The 15,148-nt window shown below is 46.9% G+C and overlaps 1 protein-coding gene across 1 annotated transcript in view; it reads right to left on the bottom strand.

Annotated features, from left to right (window-relative positions):
- Positions 1-7,254, bottom strand: part of TPRN (taperin) — a 29,961-nt gene extending 22,707 nt beyond the window's left edge. The window contains exon 1 of the mRNA XM_069747761.1: positions 4,764-7,254. Within this exon, the coding sequence (XP_069603862.1) occupies positions 4,764-7,175 (2,412 nt within the window). The 5' untranslated portion in view covers positions 7,176-7,254. The remainder of the gene's footprint in view (positions 1-4,763) is intronic.
- Positions 7,255-15,148: the final 7,894 nt, after the last annotated feature.

Below are 15,148 nucleotides of genomic sequence, written 5' to 3'. Positions count from 1 at the left end.
CTGAGACCAGTTAGGGCCAGAAATAAAATTAACTTTTGTTTGTTTGGTTTTTCCCCTTTCACGTGTAAAGCGCCATGGAATAAATGGCGCTATAAAATGTATAATAATAAAAAAGGCAAGATTGTTTGTTTCTGACTTTTTTGGTCAATTTAGATATTAACCCCTTAGTGACGGAGCCACATTTTTCAAATCTGCCAAGTGTCACTTTGTGGTAATAACCCTGGAACACTTCCACAGATCTCATCGATTTTGAGACTTTGCGACACATTGTAGTTTATGTTAATAGTAAATTTATGTTGATATTTTCTGCATTTATTTATAAAAGAAATATCAAATTTGTCAACAAAAGCCAAAAGTTACCGTAGCTATATTCAAACAAAAAAAAAAAAAAAGAAGTTATCCCTCTAATCGAGTCACACCGCATAAAATGGTCTATTGTCTGTACATATCCCCTCTATAATTGTAAAGCGCTGCGGAATATGTTGGTGCTATATAAATATCATCATCATCATCATCATCAACAACATTTCCCTCATATCTGCTTTACATCAGCACCATTTGTAAAATAGCCATTTATATTGTTAAAATGCTAGGTTTTAGGGTATGTGCACAAGTCAGGATTTTTAGCGTTTTTTGTGTGGAATTTCGCCATAAAAACGCTATAAATCCGATTAAAAAAACGCTAACATTATGCATCCAATCTTTTAGAATGCATTCCGCATTTTTTGTGCAGATGTTAGCGTTTTTTTCCGCAAAAAAAAAACGCATACCGCAAAAAATCCGGACATGCTCTATCTTTTTCCGGATTTTTTGCGGATTTCCTATCAAAAAGGTCATTCCGGAAAACAAAAAAAAGCTAAAAATCCGCAAAAAACGAGCAAATTCCACGAGAAATCCGCGCGAAAAAAGCACGCGGATTTCTGGCAGAATTCTCAGGATTTTGCCAGGAAAAAATCCTGACGTGTGCACATACCCTAAATCTGTAGCAGCAATTGTGCAAGGAAATGTACAAAACTGACTTTTTTTTTTTTGGGACCTATTCAGTTTGGAAGTGACTGTCGGATCTATATGTTGTAAAATCCCCAAAAGTGAGATTTTAAAAACCGACCCCCTCAACGTATTCAAAACTGCTGTTGAGTAGTTTGTTAACCGTTCGGTTACTTTTCAGCAATTAATACAAAGTGACATGACAGGAAGGAAGCATGTTATCTTTTCCATTTAAAATGTTTCTAATGTCTGAACAGGCCGCTGTAGCCGGCAGACTAAGGACGTTATTTGGCCATGAATTGCCATCGCAAACATCAGAACTAAACAATCATGATCTCAGGGTGCTGATGGGGTTAAAGAGGGAGAAGCCACAGGCTGTTAACCATTTACATGTCAGTCACTATTGACAGCAGCATCTAAGGGGTTAAAAAGCCATGGTCGGTGCCAACAGCAATCACGGCTGTGTGTCAGCTATAGTGTACCAAGGTGTCAGCTATAGTGTACCGATGTCGGCTTTTTCTCTCCCAATTAAGCGCATGTATTTTTGTCATTGGCGTTTATTAAAGGGAACCTGTCACCCCGTTTTTTCAGATTGAGATAAAAATACTGTTAAATAGGGCCTGCGCTGTGCGTTACAATAGTGTATGTAGTGTACCCTGATTCCCCACCTATGCTGCGAAATACATTACCAAAGTCGCCGTTTTCGCCTGTCAATCAGGCTGGTCAGGTCAGGTGGGCGTGGTGACATCGCTCTTTTCTTCCCCAGCTTTCCGTTGGTGGCGTAGTGGTGTGCGCATGTCCAGAGTTCCGAATCCCCTGCGCGCACGTGAAGAAGCAGCGCGCGATCTGCGCTATTATCCCTGTCATCGGTGGGGGTGGCCATCTTCCTGGGGCCGCGCGTGCGCAGATCGAGTGCTCTGCTGCACGGGGCTTCAGGAAAATGGCCGCGGGATGCCGCGCGTGCGCAGAAGAGATCGCGGCGGCCATTTTCCCAAAGCCGAGATGCACAGCGCAAGCCCTATTTAACAGTATTTTTATCTCAATCTGAAAAAACGGGGTGACAGGTTTAAGACCTTTGCACCGTTTGCCTTCTGCAGCCCTGCGGGGCAGCGGCCATTGCTGGCCGCAGAGTGAGCTGAGAACCCATCAGTGAGCTCTCAACTCTTATCTGGCCTCATCTGAGCTCCTGTCAGGTGACTGATGACCACAACAACGTGTCAGGAAACTAAAAGGCCTAATGGTGCAGAATGTTTCGCGTAGCCAACTACAAAAGGTGAGTTTTAGCCCCAAATGCCTGCAGATAGGTTATTAAAGAAAAAGGCCCCCATAAGGCCACAAAAAACAACATTGTTAAAATGGAAAACAAAAAGGTAAACCCTGCCACAAAAACCGAGCCGCCCGAGAAGATCTCCCAACCACCCTGCTCATTATACGGCCTCTGTGGTATCGGCAGTGGCTGCTGTATGATTGCAGCTCTGAGGCTGGGAACACTCCTGGTTGCGGCGCTCATTTTACCACTCGTTCAAATATTTAGGACAGGTTGCAGTTTTGGGCACCAACGTTTCCACATTGCAATAAAGTCCACACCACCAGGTCTACAGTGGTGATGAAACTACAAGTCCCAGCATGCCCTGTCAGGCATGTGTTATGCTCTGCAGGATACATGCTGGGAGTTGTAGTTTCATGTCATTATAGATCAGAGCCAGGTCAGGACCAGGGACGGACTACTCCACCCAATGGAGACAACTGCCCCTATTTTCCCTGACCGTTCTAAAGATCACTGCTTGCCGTCAGTGTATGGAACATGCCGCATTGACATTGCAGGCTAGAAGTGGCAGCCAGTACCCTATAAATGGACGGGAGCCTGGGGTGACCAGGGGGAGCAGGCGATCCGGGCTCACGATTATAAATGGGGAATTGTAATGGAAGCAATTCTCTACCAAGTCAAGCAGGTCGGCCCACACTGCCTCCCCCGAGCGTTCACCCAAAGCTGCAGATAAATCAAAATTCTGCCTGCCAGGCTGTCACGAAGCGATCACTGCCCATCCGGCCCTATGAGAGCGCGGAGGCAGCCAACCTGTCCAACCGGAAAGATTAATCATTTACCTTTGAGTAAGACCAAAATACTGCTGATGTGACATCAGGAGGCTCATAGAGGTCACCACACAGCCCAGCAATCCCTGCGGAGCGGCCCCTCAATACACGGGCTCCGATTAACCGTTTGATGATACCCCCAAATTGTAAGGACAGTGCCAGAACCAATAACTACAGAGTAGAACGCGCAGTGCTGGGACCGACAGTGCACCTCCATCATTCATCATCTCCAACAGTGTGAATGCTGAAAGCCAGAGCGGTGCCAAGACAACCACGAGGTTACTAGGCCCTGTGATATAGGAACAAAAATGGCTACTGGTACCATTATCAACCAATCAAACGTGGACTGACCGGTCATCATGGTCAACATCTGCTTGGAGATAAAATGCAGGTCCCATTACAAATTTGGCACAGGAGCACAGAACATATTGATCCAGAGTTACATCCTGTATTATACTCCAGAGCTGCACTCACTATTCTGCTGGTGCAGTCACTGTGTACATACATTACTGATCCTGAGTTACATCCTGTATTATACACCAGAGCTGCACTCACTGCAGGATAATGTACAGTAACTCCTCCAGAATAGCGAGTGCAGCTTGCAGCTCTAGAGTATCTAGTACATGTAAAGCTGTCTGCAGAGTGCTCACTGGGATCATTAAATTCAATTTACAAGGGCACAGTAACTTTCCATTTCTCCTGACACTCATGCAGTAATGACCGGCTTTAAGACTGGAAATAACTGACTAGCTGCATCTGAGCGGTGGACAGTAAATACAACCTCGATCCTGCATCACTGACGCTGCGCGAAATCATAGAGCGAGAGCTCATGTGCCGGATTAGAGGGAGTTCACTGGATGTCGAGCCTGTGCCATCAGTGGCTGCACTAGAGAGCCACCAGCCGGTTTCTTAAAAACCAAACCTCCAATAATCCAGCACATTGGTGGAATAAACATGAAAACTGGAATAATAGACTAAAAATGAGAAAAAAAAAAAAAAATTATATATATATATATATATATATATATATATATATATATATATATATATATATATATATATATATATTTTTTTTTTTTTTTTTAAAGACATTAGAAACAAAAAAACAATGTAACCAACTGTAGAACAAGATGGCTGTATGGGAGCAATTGTGTAACAATATGAGACCGAGTAAGGCTATGTGCACACGTAGTCTGGGTCCACTGCGGATTTTTCCGCAGCGGTTTCCAGCAGATTTGATCATTCCGCAGTGGAAAACCGCTGTGGATTTATCTCGGTTTTCCTACGGTTTCCACTGCGGATTTACAACTGCGGTTTTCCATAAGGGCAGTTGCAAATCCGCTGCGGAAAACGCACAAAGAAGTGACATGCTGCGGATTGTAAACCGCTGCGTTTCCGCGTGTTTTTTCCGCAGCATGTGCACAGCCGGTTTTTTTTTTCCATACGTTTACATTGAACTGTAAACACACGGGAAACTGCTGCGGATCTGCAGCAAAATCCGAATCGTGTGCACATAGCCTAATGAGTACGGACCGGGCCCTGCTGCCGCCCAGAAGAGTCAGCGCCGGGCCGTGGATTGCGCTGGGACAATATTTGACTTTCTGTAATAATCATTGATCGCACAGACGAGTAAATAATTGGCGCTGGCCGAGCGCGTTACCTGACAACTGGCGATCATTTACCTTTTTCCTGGAAGAACCGATCTTAGACAGACAAGACTTGGACAAGGACTGATATCCACCGATCACCTGGATCTCCTCTGCGGTCGGGTAGCGTTTTTTCAGCAGCGCTCCCAGGTCAGAGTAGGGGGCCTCAGATCCATCAGATTTCCTTTTAGACCTCAGATCATCCTCCTCATCATCCTCCACCACGGGGGTCCGGAAGGCCTCCTGCTCTGTGAGCGGTTTTCTCTTGGGGACCACAGTGAAGGTGTTGCCTCCTCTGTTGCGGATGGAGGACACGGCCGTGTGCGGCCTGTAGGGTGGCTCTTCTGCTTTCCCAGACAGTTTGACCTCCTTGTCCTCGATGTGGACTATATCGTCTATGTTGGTGACCGGTATGTCAGGTCTCACCGCGTCCTCGTGTATTTTGGTCACCGGCACATCAGTCAATATGACCGCCTCATCCCCTTGCTGAACGCTACTAAAATATTCAAGCTCTGCTCCTAGATCGGTAAACGACTGACCTTCGGTGGACGATCGGGGTGGCAAGAGTCCACTTTTCCAGTCGAAATCGGACAAAGAGGGTACACTGGAGGCTTTCAAGGTGTCGGGACTACCAGTCTTACGTAAACCGGCATCGCCATTCACCTGGACATCTCTGGGTGACGTGCAAATTTCATTTTTTCGCGGAGAGTCTGCAATGTCTAATTTCGGGCCATTTGGGGCGGGAGTGACGTTTTTGACTCTTGGCTCGTCATTGGTCTGGACCATACCATCCTGTTGCCTCTTCTTCGGGATAAAAACAAAAGAATTTTTGGATTGCATTTGAATATTCGCCAGAGCTTTCGCCTGCACATCGTCGTCCGGGATGCTGCTGAGATCCGGCTTGGGCGCAGGTCTGATCTCGAAAGAATCATTAGAGCTGGTGGAAGCGGACACTTTGAGCCACTGGCTCGGAGTGGTGGCACTGGTGGAGGCCTGGTCACAGTGGTTGATGGATATGTTCTCAGAGTAGGATGTGGCACTGGATTTAGGAGGGATGCTGCTTGATTTTGGTGGGTCCACCTCACACTTTGGCCTCCAAGTGTTGGCGCCTTTGGGCATCAGAATATTGGGATCACAGGATGGCACCGGACCACTGCCCTCGGGCGCCCTCTGAGCAGCGGTTCCCTTGGGTCGCCTGCTCTTGGACAGAAGATCTTGAATACTGATAGGACCAGTCATTACATGGGGGTCCACATGACCGTTGGTAAGAGGGGGACAGTCCATCTCCGTCCCTCCTCCATCCGTGCTGGGCAACTTCACCCTGTTAGTGGACACAGCTTTGGGGTTGATGAGGATGGTGTTGCTGCCAACCTTTTGGGTAACATTGACCAGTTTCGGTAATGGAGGAACGTTGTTATTCATGTGCCCTGCTTCGAATTTAACCCTGACCGCAGCCACGATGGGAGACGGCAGTGTGTCAGACATTGACAGGGGCGAAGAAGGGGCAACTGTCACTGGCGAAGTCACCGGACTGGAGGGTCTTTTATGAAACAGGTCAGGGTCCGGTAGAGAGTGTGGGACGGGTACCTTGGAGGGGAGCCAGGACGGGTTGTTGAGGGGGAAGCGCTTGCTGTCCTCTTCTAAGAAGGAGGCGGATGATGGGGACACTTCCCCAGATCGCTTAGGTGACCGATTTCGGGGGGATTCAAGGATCAGAGGTTTTGGCAATATGGCAGGCTTACTGTCTCTCTCCAGGAGGTTCTCCAAGCTCCTAGTCCTCACCGGTCTACTTTGGCCATGGTCAAATTTCTCCAGTAGCCGACTCACCCTTCCGGCTTCTTCCAGGACCTCCATGTGCTCTAGCGGCTCTTTTTTGGGGGGCTCCTGAACTTTCCTGGGGGGCTCCTTTTTAGAGGGCCCCTGGACTTTCTTGGGGGGCTCCTTCTGGGGGACCTCCGGCTCATAGATGACCACTTCAGAGGCTCTGATCTCGGCCACCTTGCTGCCCCTCTTGGCCAGCAGCTCCTCCACAGGGTCTCCATGGCCGCTGCTGGCCTGGCTGAAGTAGCCGGGGTCGGACTCGATTATGATGATGTTCTCGGCTCGGATGGTCCTCATGCCCGGGACGTGGCTGTACATGTCCAGCAGGTGGCGGATGGGGGAGCTGCCTCTGCCCGGGGAGTGCTGGGGCCGCCGGTGCCGCCGCCGCTCCTTCTCCTGCTTGATGAACGGGTTCTCATGGAGCGGCCCCAGGCTGTCCTGCAGCACCAGCCGCTCCGGGCTGCCGGCACGGGACGGGGAGCGGGTCTTGCGGCTGGGAGACGACTCCTTCCCCCGGGACATCGCCATCTTCGCCCGCTTCCTCTCCAGCACCTCCAGCTTCCATGCCGGTACCTTGTGAGAGTGCGGGTCCAGCCGAGCCCAGCTTTTTGTGCCGCTCACTGCCATGACTGCAGTGCTAGACCCGCCGCGCAGCCCCGCAGCGAGTGACTGACTGACTGACTGCAGCCGGGATCCGGGAGCTGCTCCTGTCACCGAACTCCACGCCCCTACTGCTGACGTCACCACATCAAACAGGTGCCAGGGGCGCGGAAGCTCACATCTAGCCCCGCCCTCTTATCCTAGGTCACTTATGTGACACGCCCACTATACCTATGTGCCTGTAAAGCCCGCCCCTTACCCCCGCGTCGTCATAAGACACGCCCCTTTCCTGAGCGTCTGTGGAAGGGCAGTGTGGGCATCTCTCCAACCTGAGGGTGACGCGTCCGTCAGGGAAGCCCACTGCGTGATTCTGACGCTGCGACACGCCCCGTACAGTATCCCACCAGAGAAGATTAAAATACACAGCTCACCACACAGTATCACACAGGATAGGATTAGATACACAGCTCAGCAGACAGTATCACACAGGATAGGATTAGATACACGGCTCAGCAGACAGTATCACACAGGATAGGATTAGATACACGGCTCAGCAGACAGTATCACACGGGATAGGATTAGATACACAGGTCAGCAGACAGTATCACACAGGATAGGATTAGATACACAGCTCAGCAGACAGTATCACACAGGATGGAATTAGATACACGGCTCAGCAGACAGTATCACACGGGATAGGATTAGATACACGGCTCAGCAGACAGTATCACACAGGATAGGATTAGATACACGGCTCAGTAGACAGTATCACACAGGATAGGATTAGATACACGGCTCAGCAGACAGTATCACACGGGATAGGATTAGATACACGGCTCAGCAGACAGTATCACACAGGATAGGATTAGATACACAGCTCAGTAGACAGTATCACACAGGATAGGATTAGATACACAGCTCAGCAGACAGTATCACACAGGATAGGATTAGATACACAGCTCAGTAGACAGTATCACACAGGATAGGATTAGATACACGGCTCAGCAGACAGTATCACACAGGATAGGATTAGATACACGGCTCAGCAGACAGTATCACACAGGATAGGATTAGATACACGGCTCAGTAGACAGTATCACACAGGATAGGATTAGATACACGGCTCAGCAGACAGTATCACACAGGATAGGATTAGATACACGGCTCAGCAGACAGTATCACACAGGATAGGATTAGATACACGGCTCAGCTGACAGTATCACACAGGATGGGATTAGATACACGGCTCAGCAGACAGTATCACACAGGATAGGATTAGATACACGGCTCAGTAGACAGTATCACACAGGATAGGATTAGATACACGGCTCAGCAGACAGTATCACACAGGATAGGATTAGATACACGGCTCAGCAGACAGTATCACACGGGATAGGATTAGATACACAGGTCAGCAGACAGTATCACACAGGATAGGATTAGATACACAGCTCAGCAGACAGTATCACACAGGATGGGATTAGATACACGGCTCAGCAGACAGTATCACACGGGATAGGATTAGATACACGGCTCAGCAGACAGTATCACACAGGATAGGATTAGATACACGGCTCAGTAGACAGTATCACACAGGATAGGATTAGATACACGGCTCAGCAGACAGTATCACACGGGATAGGATTAGATACACGGCTCAGCAGACAGTATCACACAGGATAGGATTAGATACACAGCTCAGTAGACAGTATCACACAGGATAGGATTAGATACACGGCTCAGCAGACAGTATCACACAGGATAGGATTAGATACACGGCTCAGCAGACAGTATCACACAGGATAGGATTAGATACACGGCTCAGTAGACAGTATCACACAGGATAGGATTAGATACACGGCTCAGCAGACAGTATCACACAGGATAGGATTAGATACACGGCTCAGCAGACAGTATCACACAGGATAGGATTAGATACACGGCTCAGCTGACAGTATCACACAGGATGGGATTAGATACACGGCTCAGCAGACAGTATCACACAGGATAGGATTAGATACACGGCTCAGTAGACAGTATCACACAGGATAGGATTAGATACACGGCTCAGCAGACAGTATCACACAGGATAGGATTAGATACACGGCTCAGCAGACAGTATCACACAGGATAGGATTAGATACACAGCTCAGCAGACAGTATCACACAGGATGGGATTAGATACACGGCTCAGCAGACAGTATCACACAGGATGGGATTAGATACACGGCTCAGCAGACAGTATCACACAGGATGGGATTAGATACACGGCTCAGCAGACAGTATCACACAGCATAGGATTAGATACACGGCTCAGCAGACAGTATCACACAGGATGGGATTAGATACACGGCTCAGCAGACAGTATCACACAGGATGGGATTAGATACACGGCTCAGCAGACAGTATCACACAGGATAGGATTAGATACACGGCTCAGCAGACAGTATCACACAGGATGGGATTAGATACACGGCTCAATAGACAGTATCACACAGGATAGGATTAGATACACGGCTCAGCAGACAGTATCACACAGGATGGGATTAGATACACAGCTCAGCAGACAGTATCACACAGGATGGGATTAGATACACGGCTCAGCAGACAGTATCACACAGGATAGGATTAGATACACAGTTCAGCAGACAGTATCACACAGGATGGGATTAGATACACGGCTCAGCAGACAGTATCACACAGGATAGGATTAGATACACGGCTCAGCAGACAGTATCACACAGGATAGGATTAGATACACGGCTCAGTAGACAGTATCACACAGGATGGGATTAGATACACGGCTCAGCAGACAGTATCACACAGGATAGGATTAGATACACAGCTCAGTAGACAGTATCACACAGGATGGGATTAGATACACGGCTCAGTAGACAGTATCACACAGGATGGGATTAGATACACGGCTCAGCAGACAGTATCACACAGGATGGGATTAGATACACGGCTCAGCAGACAGTATCACACAGGATAGGATTAGATACACGGCTCAGCAGACAGTATCACACAGTATAGGAGTAAGTATATAAGTATGTGGCATTGTTAGAGCAGAGACCACATGAATCCAGATCGGAGAACCATACTGCGCACTCTGAAGGGCCAATTGTAACATGACAAAGTTTTAAAAAATGTGGAAACTAAATTCCTATTAAATTTGGAAAACAATATTTTGATTGAAATGGAGGAAATGACCCAAGGACAGTGAGCGACAGTCTGCGATGAGTTCTGTATGGTTGTACCATGTGAGGCCGGTTTCACACATCAGTGGCTCCGGTACGTGAGGTGACAGTTTCCTCACGTACCGGAGACACTGACTCACATAGACACATTAAAATAAATGTGTCTCTGCACATGTCAGCGTGTTTTCACGGACCGTGTGTCAGTGTGCAAAACACAGAGACATGTCAGTGTTCGTGGGAGCGCACGTATTACACGGACCCATTAACGTCAATGGGTCCGTGTAAAACACGTACCGCACACGGATGTTGTCCGTGTGCTGTGCAGGAGACAGCGCTATAGTAAGCGCTGTCCCCTGCATCTGGTGCTGAAGCCGCTATTCATTTCTTCTCTCCACGATCGTTCGCTGGAGAAAAGATATGAAAAATCTTTTTTTTTTTAGGAAGGGGGGGGGGGGTTAAAAAAAAGATCCCTGTCCCCAACCCCCTCCCACCCCCTGTGCGCCCCCATCCCCCCCGCTGTTAATTAGATACTTACCCGGCTCCCTCGCAGTGTCCGGTCCTCGCTGGAGCTTCTCCTGTATGAGCGGTCACGTGGTGCCACCCATTACAGTGATGAATATGCGGCTCCACCCCTATGGGAGGTGGAGCCGCATATTCATCACTGTAATAGGCGGCACCACGTGACCGCTTATACAGGAGAAGCTACGGCGAGGACAGGAAGCAGCGAGGGAGGCGGGTAAGTATTTGATCAACAGCGGGGGGGGGGGCACAGGGGGTGGGAGGGGGTTGGGGACAGGGATCCTTTTTTTAAACCCCGCCAAAAAAAAAAAAAAAAAAAAAAAAAAAGATTTTTCATATCTTCTCTCCAGCGAACGATCGTGGAGAGAAGAAATGAATAGCGGCTTCAGCACCAGATGCAGGGGACAGCGCTTAACTGTAGTGCTGTCTCCTGCACGGTGCGTGTGGTCCTCAGTCGGCACACGGACGCCACACGTGTGCCACACTGATGTGCCACATAAACGCACCGATTTTTCCGGTACCGGAATTATCTGGACGTGTGAGACTGGCCTGAGACATACTGGGGAGAGGGAAAAATAAAGATATATGGTTTGTAGAAAAAAATGGAAAAATTGCATTGGTCACATGTACTGGCGTCATTGCTCCCAGTGCTGCTCCTTGCACATGTGGCCACAGACTGGCTTCAGTGGTCTTATGATGACTGAATTGCTGGGGGAAACAAAAGGTGAGCATTGCTTATTTTGTCATTTTATTACACCTGCAGCAGTTATGTCATTTTTCTTAAGATATGATGACAATCTGTCACAAATGCTGCAGATCTTCCCCAGTATCTGCGCTGCTCTCAGTAGTGAGCATGCACTTCATTTTCTTTTCAAACCGTGACCTCTTGTGGTAGAACATGTTAACTTCATACAGACTAAAGTTCCACCTTGTGGCGTTTTTAGGATATTTGACGTTAAGGGTATGTGCACACATTGCGAATTTCCTGCGGATCCACAGCGTTTTTTACCATGCAGAAACGCTGCAGATCCGCAAGTGATTTACAGTATAATGTAAATCAATGAGAAAAAAACGCTGTGCAGATGGTGCGGAAAATTCCATGCGGAAGCGCTGCGGATTAAAAAAAGTAGCATGTCACTTCTTTTTTGCAGATCTGCAGCTTTTTTGTACCCATTCCATTATAGAAATCCGCAGGGGTAAAAAACGCAGTAAATCCGCAGAAAATCCACAAAAAAAACTCATCAAATCCGCAAAAAAAAACGCGACAAATCCACACCTGCATTTTCTGCCAAGAGATGCAGAATCCACACAAAAAATTCCTGAGGCAAATCCGCAAGGTGTGCATCGGGCCTAAAAGTGAACGTCCCCAATTAGAAGGAACATCAAGTGTAAGTCAATATACAGGATATAACTGTACTGTGATATCTCATATAGTGAAAAGGACAGATAACTATCACTATACAGTGACTATTCTAACTTTTCTGCTGCCTGAGGCAAGAATTGAAATGGCGCCCCTCCCTGCAGTGCAATTTAATCCTGCAGTGAATAAGCATAATTTCATCATTTTTTGTCACGCTTTTCTTCTACGGTATTTATTCATTATTATTTAGTCCTCTTTGGGGACTGGAACCTACGATTGTCTGATTGCTTACACTATATACTGCAATATCACAGCATTGCAGAGTATTAGGCTATGTGCACACGTTCAGGAATTCATGCAGAAAATTCCTGAGAATTCCGGACATTTTCTGCATGAAATCCGCAAGAAAACCGCATGCGTTTTTGCCGCGGTTTTGACGCGTTTTTGCCGCGGTTTTGACGTGTTTTTGCCGCGGTTTTTTTCCGGACACTTCCCAATGCATTTTGGAGTGGGAAATCCGCAAAAAAAACGCAAAAAGATAGAGCATGTCCAGATTTTGTGCGGTATGCGTTTTTTTTGCGGAAAAAAACGCATCAGGTGCTCAAAACATCCGGAATTCATTCTAAATGATGGGATGCTTATTGTATGCGGTTTTTTTGCGGTTTTATAGCGTTTTTATCGGGAAAAACCACGAAAAAACCGCAACGTGTGAACACAGCCTTAGACCGGCGTCACACTAGCGAGTTTTACGGACGTATGAGTGCAGAAAATACGTCCAGAAAATACGCCTAACACACGGCCCAATGATTCTCTATGCCCCAGCTCCTATCTGCCGTATTTTACTGATCCGTATTATACGGTCTTCTACGGCCGTAGAAAATCGCAGCATGCTGCGCTTTTCACCGTATTGCACAAAAAAAGCCAATGAAAGTCTATTGGGGCTAGAAAAATACGGATTACACATGGACCAGCAGTGTGACTTGTGAGAAATACGCAGCGGTGTTCTATAGAAAAGTCGGCAATTCAGTGCGGTGTACAGTAAAATAACACTAGAGAATAGAATAGGTAGAATAAATGTGTACACATAGAATAGGTATATATATACAGTGGGGCAAAAAAGTATTTAGTCAGTCAGCAATAGTGCAAGTTCCACCACTTAAAAAGATGAGAGGCGTCTGTAATTTACATCATAGGTAGACCTCAACTATGGGAGACAAAATGAGGAAAAAAAATCCAGAAAATCACATTGTCTGTTTTTTTTATCATTTTTTTTTGCATATTATGGTGGAAAATAAGTATTTGGTCAGAAACAAACAATCAAGATTTCTGGCTCTCACAGACCTGTAACTTCTTCTTTAAGAGTCTCCTCTTTCCTCCACTCATTACCTGTAGTAATGGCACCTGTTTGAACTTGTTATCAGTATAAAAAGACACCTGTGCACACCCTCAAACAGTCTGACTCCAAACTCCACTATGGTGAAGACCAAAGAGCTGTCAAAGGACACCAGAAACAAAATTGTAGCCCTGCACCAGGCTGGGAAGACTGAATCTGCAATAGCCAACCAGCTTGGAGTGAAGAAATCAACAGTGGGAGCAATAATTAGGAAATAGAAGACATACAAGACCACTGATAATCTCCCTCAATCTGGGGCTACACGCAAAATCCCACCCCATGGGGTCAGAATGATCACAAGAACGGTGAGCAAAAATCCCAGAACCACGCGGGGGGACCTAGTGAATGAACTGCAGAGAGCTGGGACCAATGTAACAAGGCCTACCATAAGTAACACACTACGCCACCATGGACTCAGATCCTGCAGTGCCAGATGTGTCCCACTGCTTAAGCCAGTACATGTCCGGGCCCGTCTGAAGTTTGCTAGAGAGCATTTGGATGATCCAGAGGAGTTTTGGGAGAATGTCCTATGGTCTGATGAAACCAAACTGGAACTGTTTGGTAGAAACACAACTTGTCGTGTTTGGAGGAAAAAGAATACTGAGTTGCATCCATCAAACACCATACCTACTGTAAAGCATGGTGGTGGAAACATCATGCTTTGGGGCTGTTTCTCTGCAAAGGGGCCAGGACGACTGATCCGGGTGCATGAAAGAATGAATGGGGCCATGTATCGTGAGATTTTGAGTGCAAACCTCCTTCCATCAGCAAGGGCATTGAAGATGAAATGTGGCTGGCTCTTTCAACATGACAATGATCCAAAGCACACCGCCAGGGCAACGAAGGAGTGGCTTCGTAAGAAGCATTTCAAGGTTTTGGAGTGGCCTAGCCAGTCTCCAGATCTCAACCCTATAGAAAACCTTTGGAGGGAGTTGAAAGTCCGTGTTGCCAAGCGAAAAGCCAAAAACATCACTGCTCTAGAGGAGATCTGCATGGAGGAATGGGCCAACATACCAACAACAGTGTGTGGCAACCTTGTGAAGACTTACAGAAAACGTTTGACCTCTGTCATTGCCAACAAAGGATATATTACAAAGTATTGAGATGAAATTTTGTTTCTGACCAAATACTTATTTTCCACCATAATATGTAAATAAAATGTTAAAAAAACAGACAATGTGATTTTCTGGATTTTTTTTCTCAGTTTGTCTCCCATAGTTGAGGTCTACCTATGATGTAAATTACAGACGCCTCTCATCTTTTTAAGTGGTGGAACTTGCACTATTGCTAACTGACTAAATACTTTTTTGCCCCACTGTATATATTTATATTTCATACAGCGCTAGATAGCAGAAAAGCCGGTAATTCAATTGTCGGCTTTTGCTATCTCCTTCACAAACCAAACAGGATATGAGACATGGTTTACATACAGTAAACCATCTCATATCCCTTCTTTTATTACATATTTCTCTTTACTAATGTAACAAGTGTCTCTGTGTAAAATTTGGCCGTTCTAGCTATTAAATTA

Source organism: Ranitomeya imitator, chromosome 2 (genome assembly GCF_032444005.1).
Source record: "Ranitomeya imitator isolate aRanImi1 chromosome 2, aRanImi1.pri, whole genome shotgun sequence".
NCBI classification, from domain to species: domain Eukaryota; kingdom Metazoa; phylum Chordata; class Amphibia; order Anura; family Dendrobatidae; genus Ranitomeya; species Ranitomeya imitator.
Note: the sequence above shows the minus strand (reverse complement) of the source record. Positions and strands in the feature narration are given on the sequence as shown.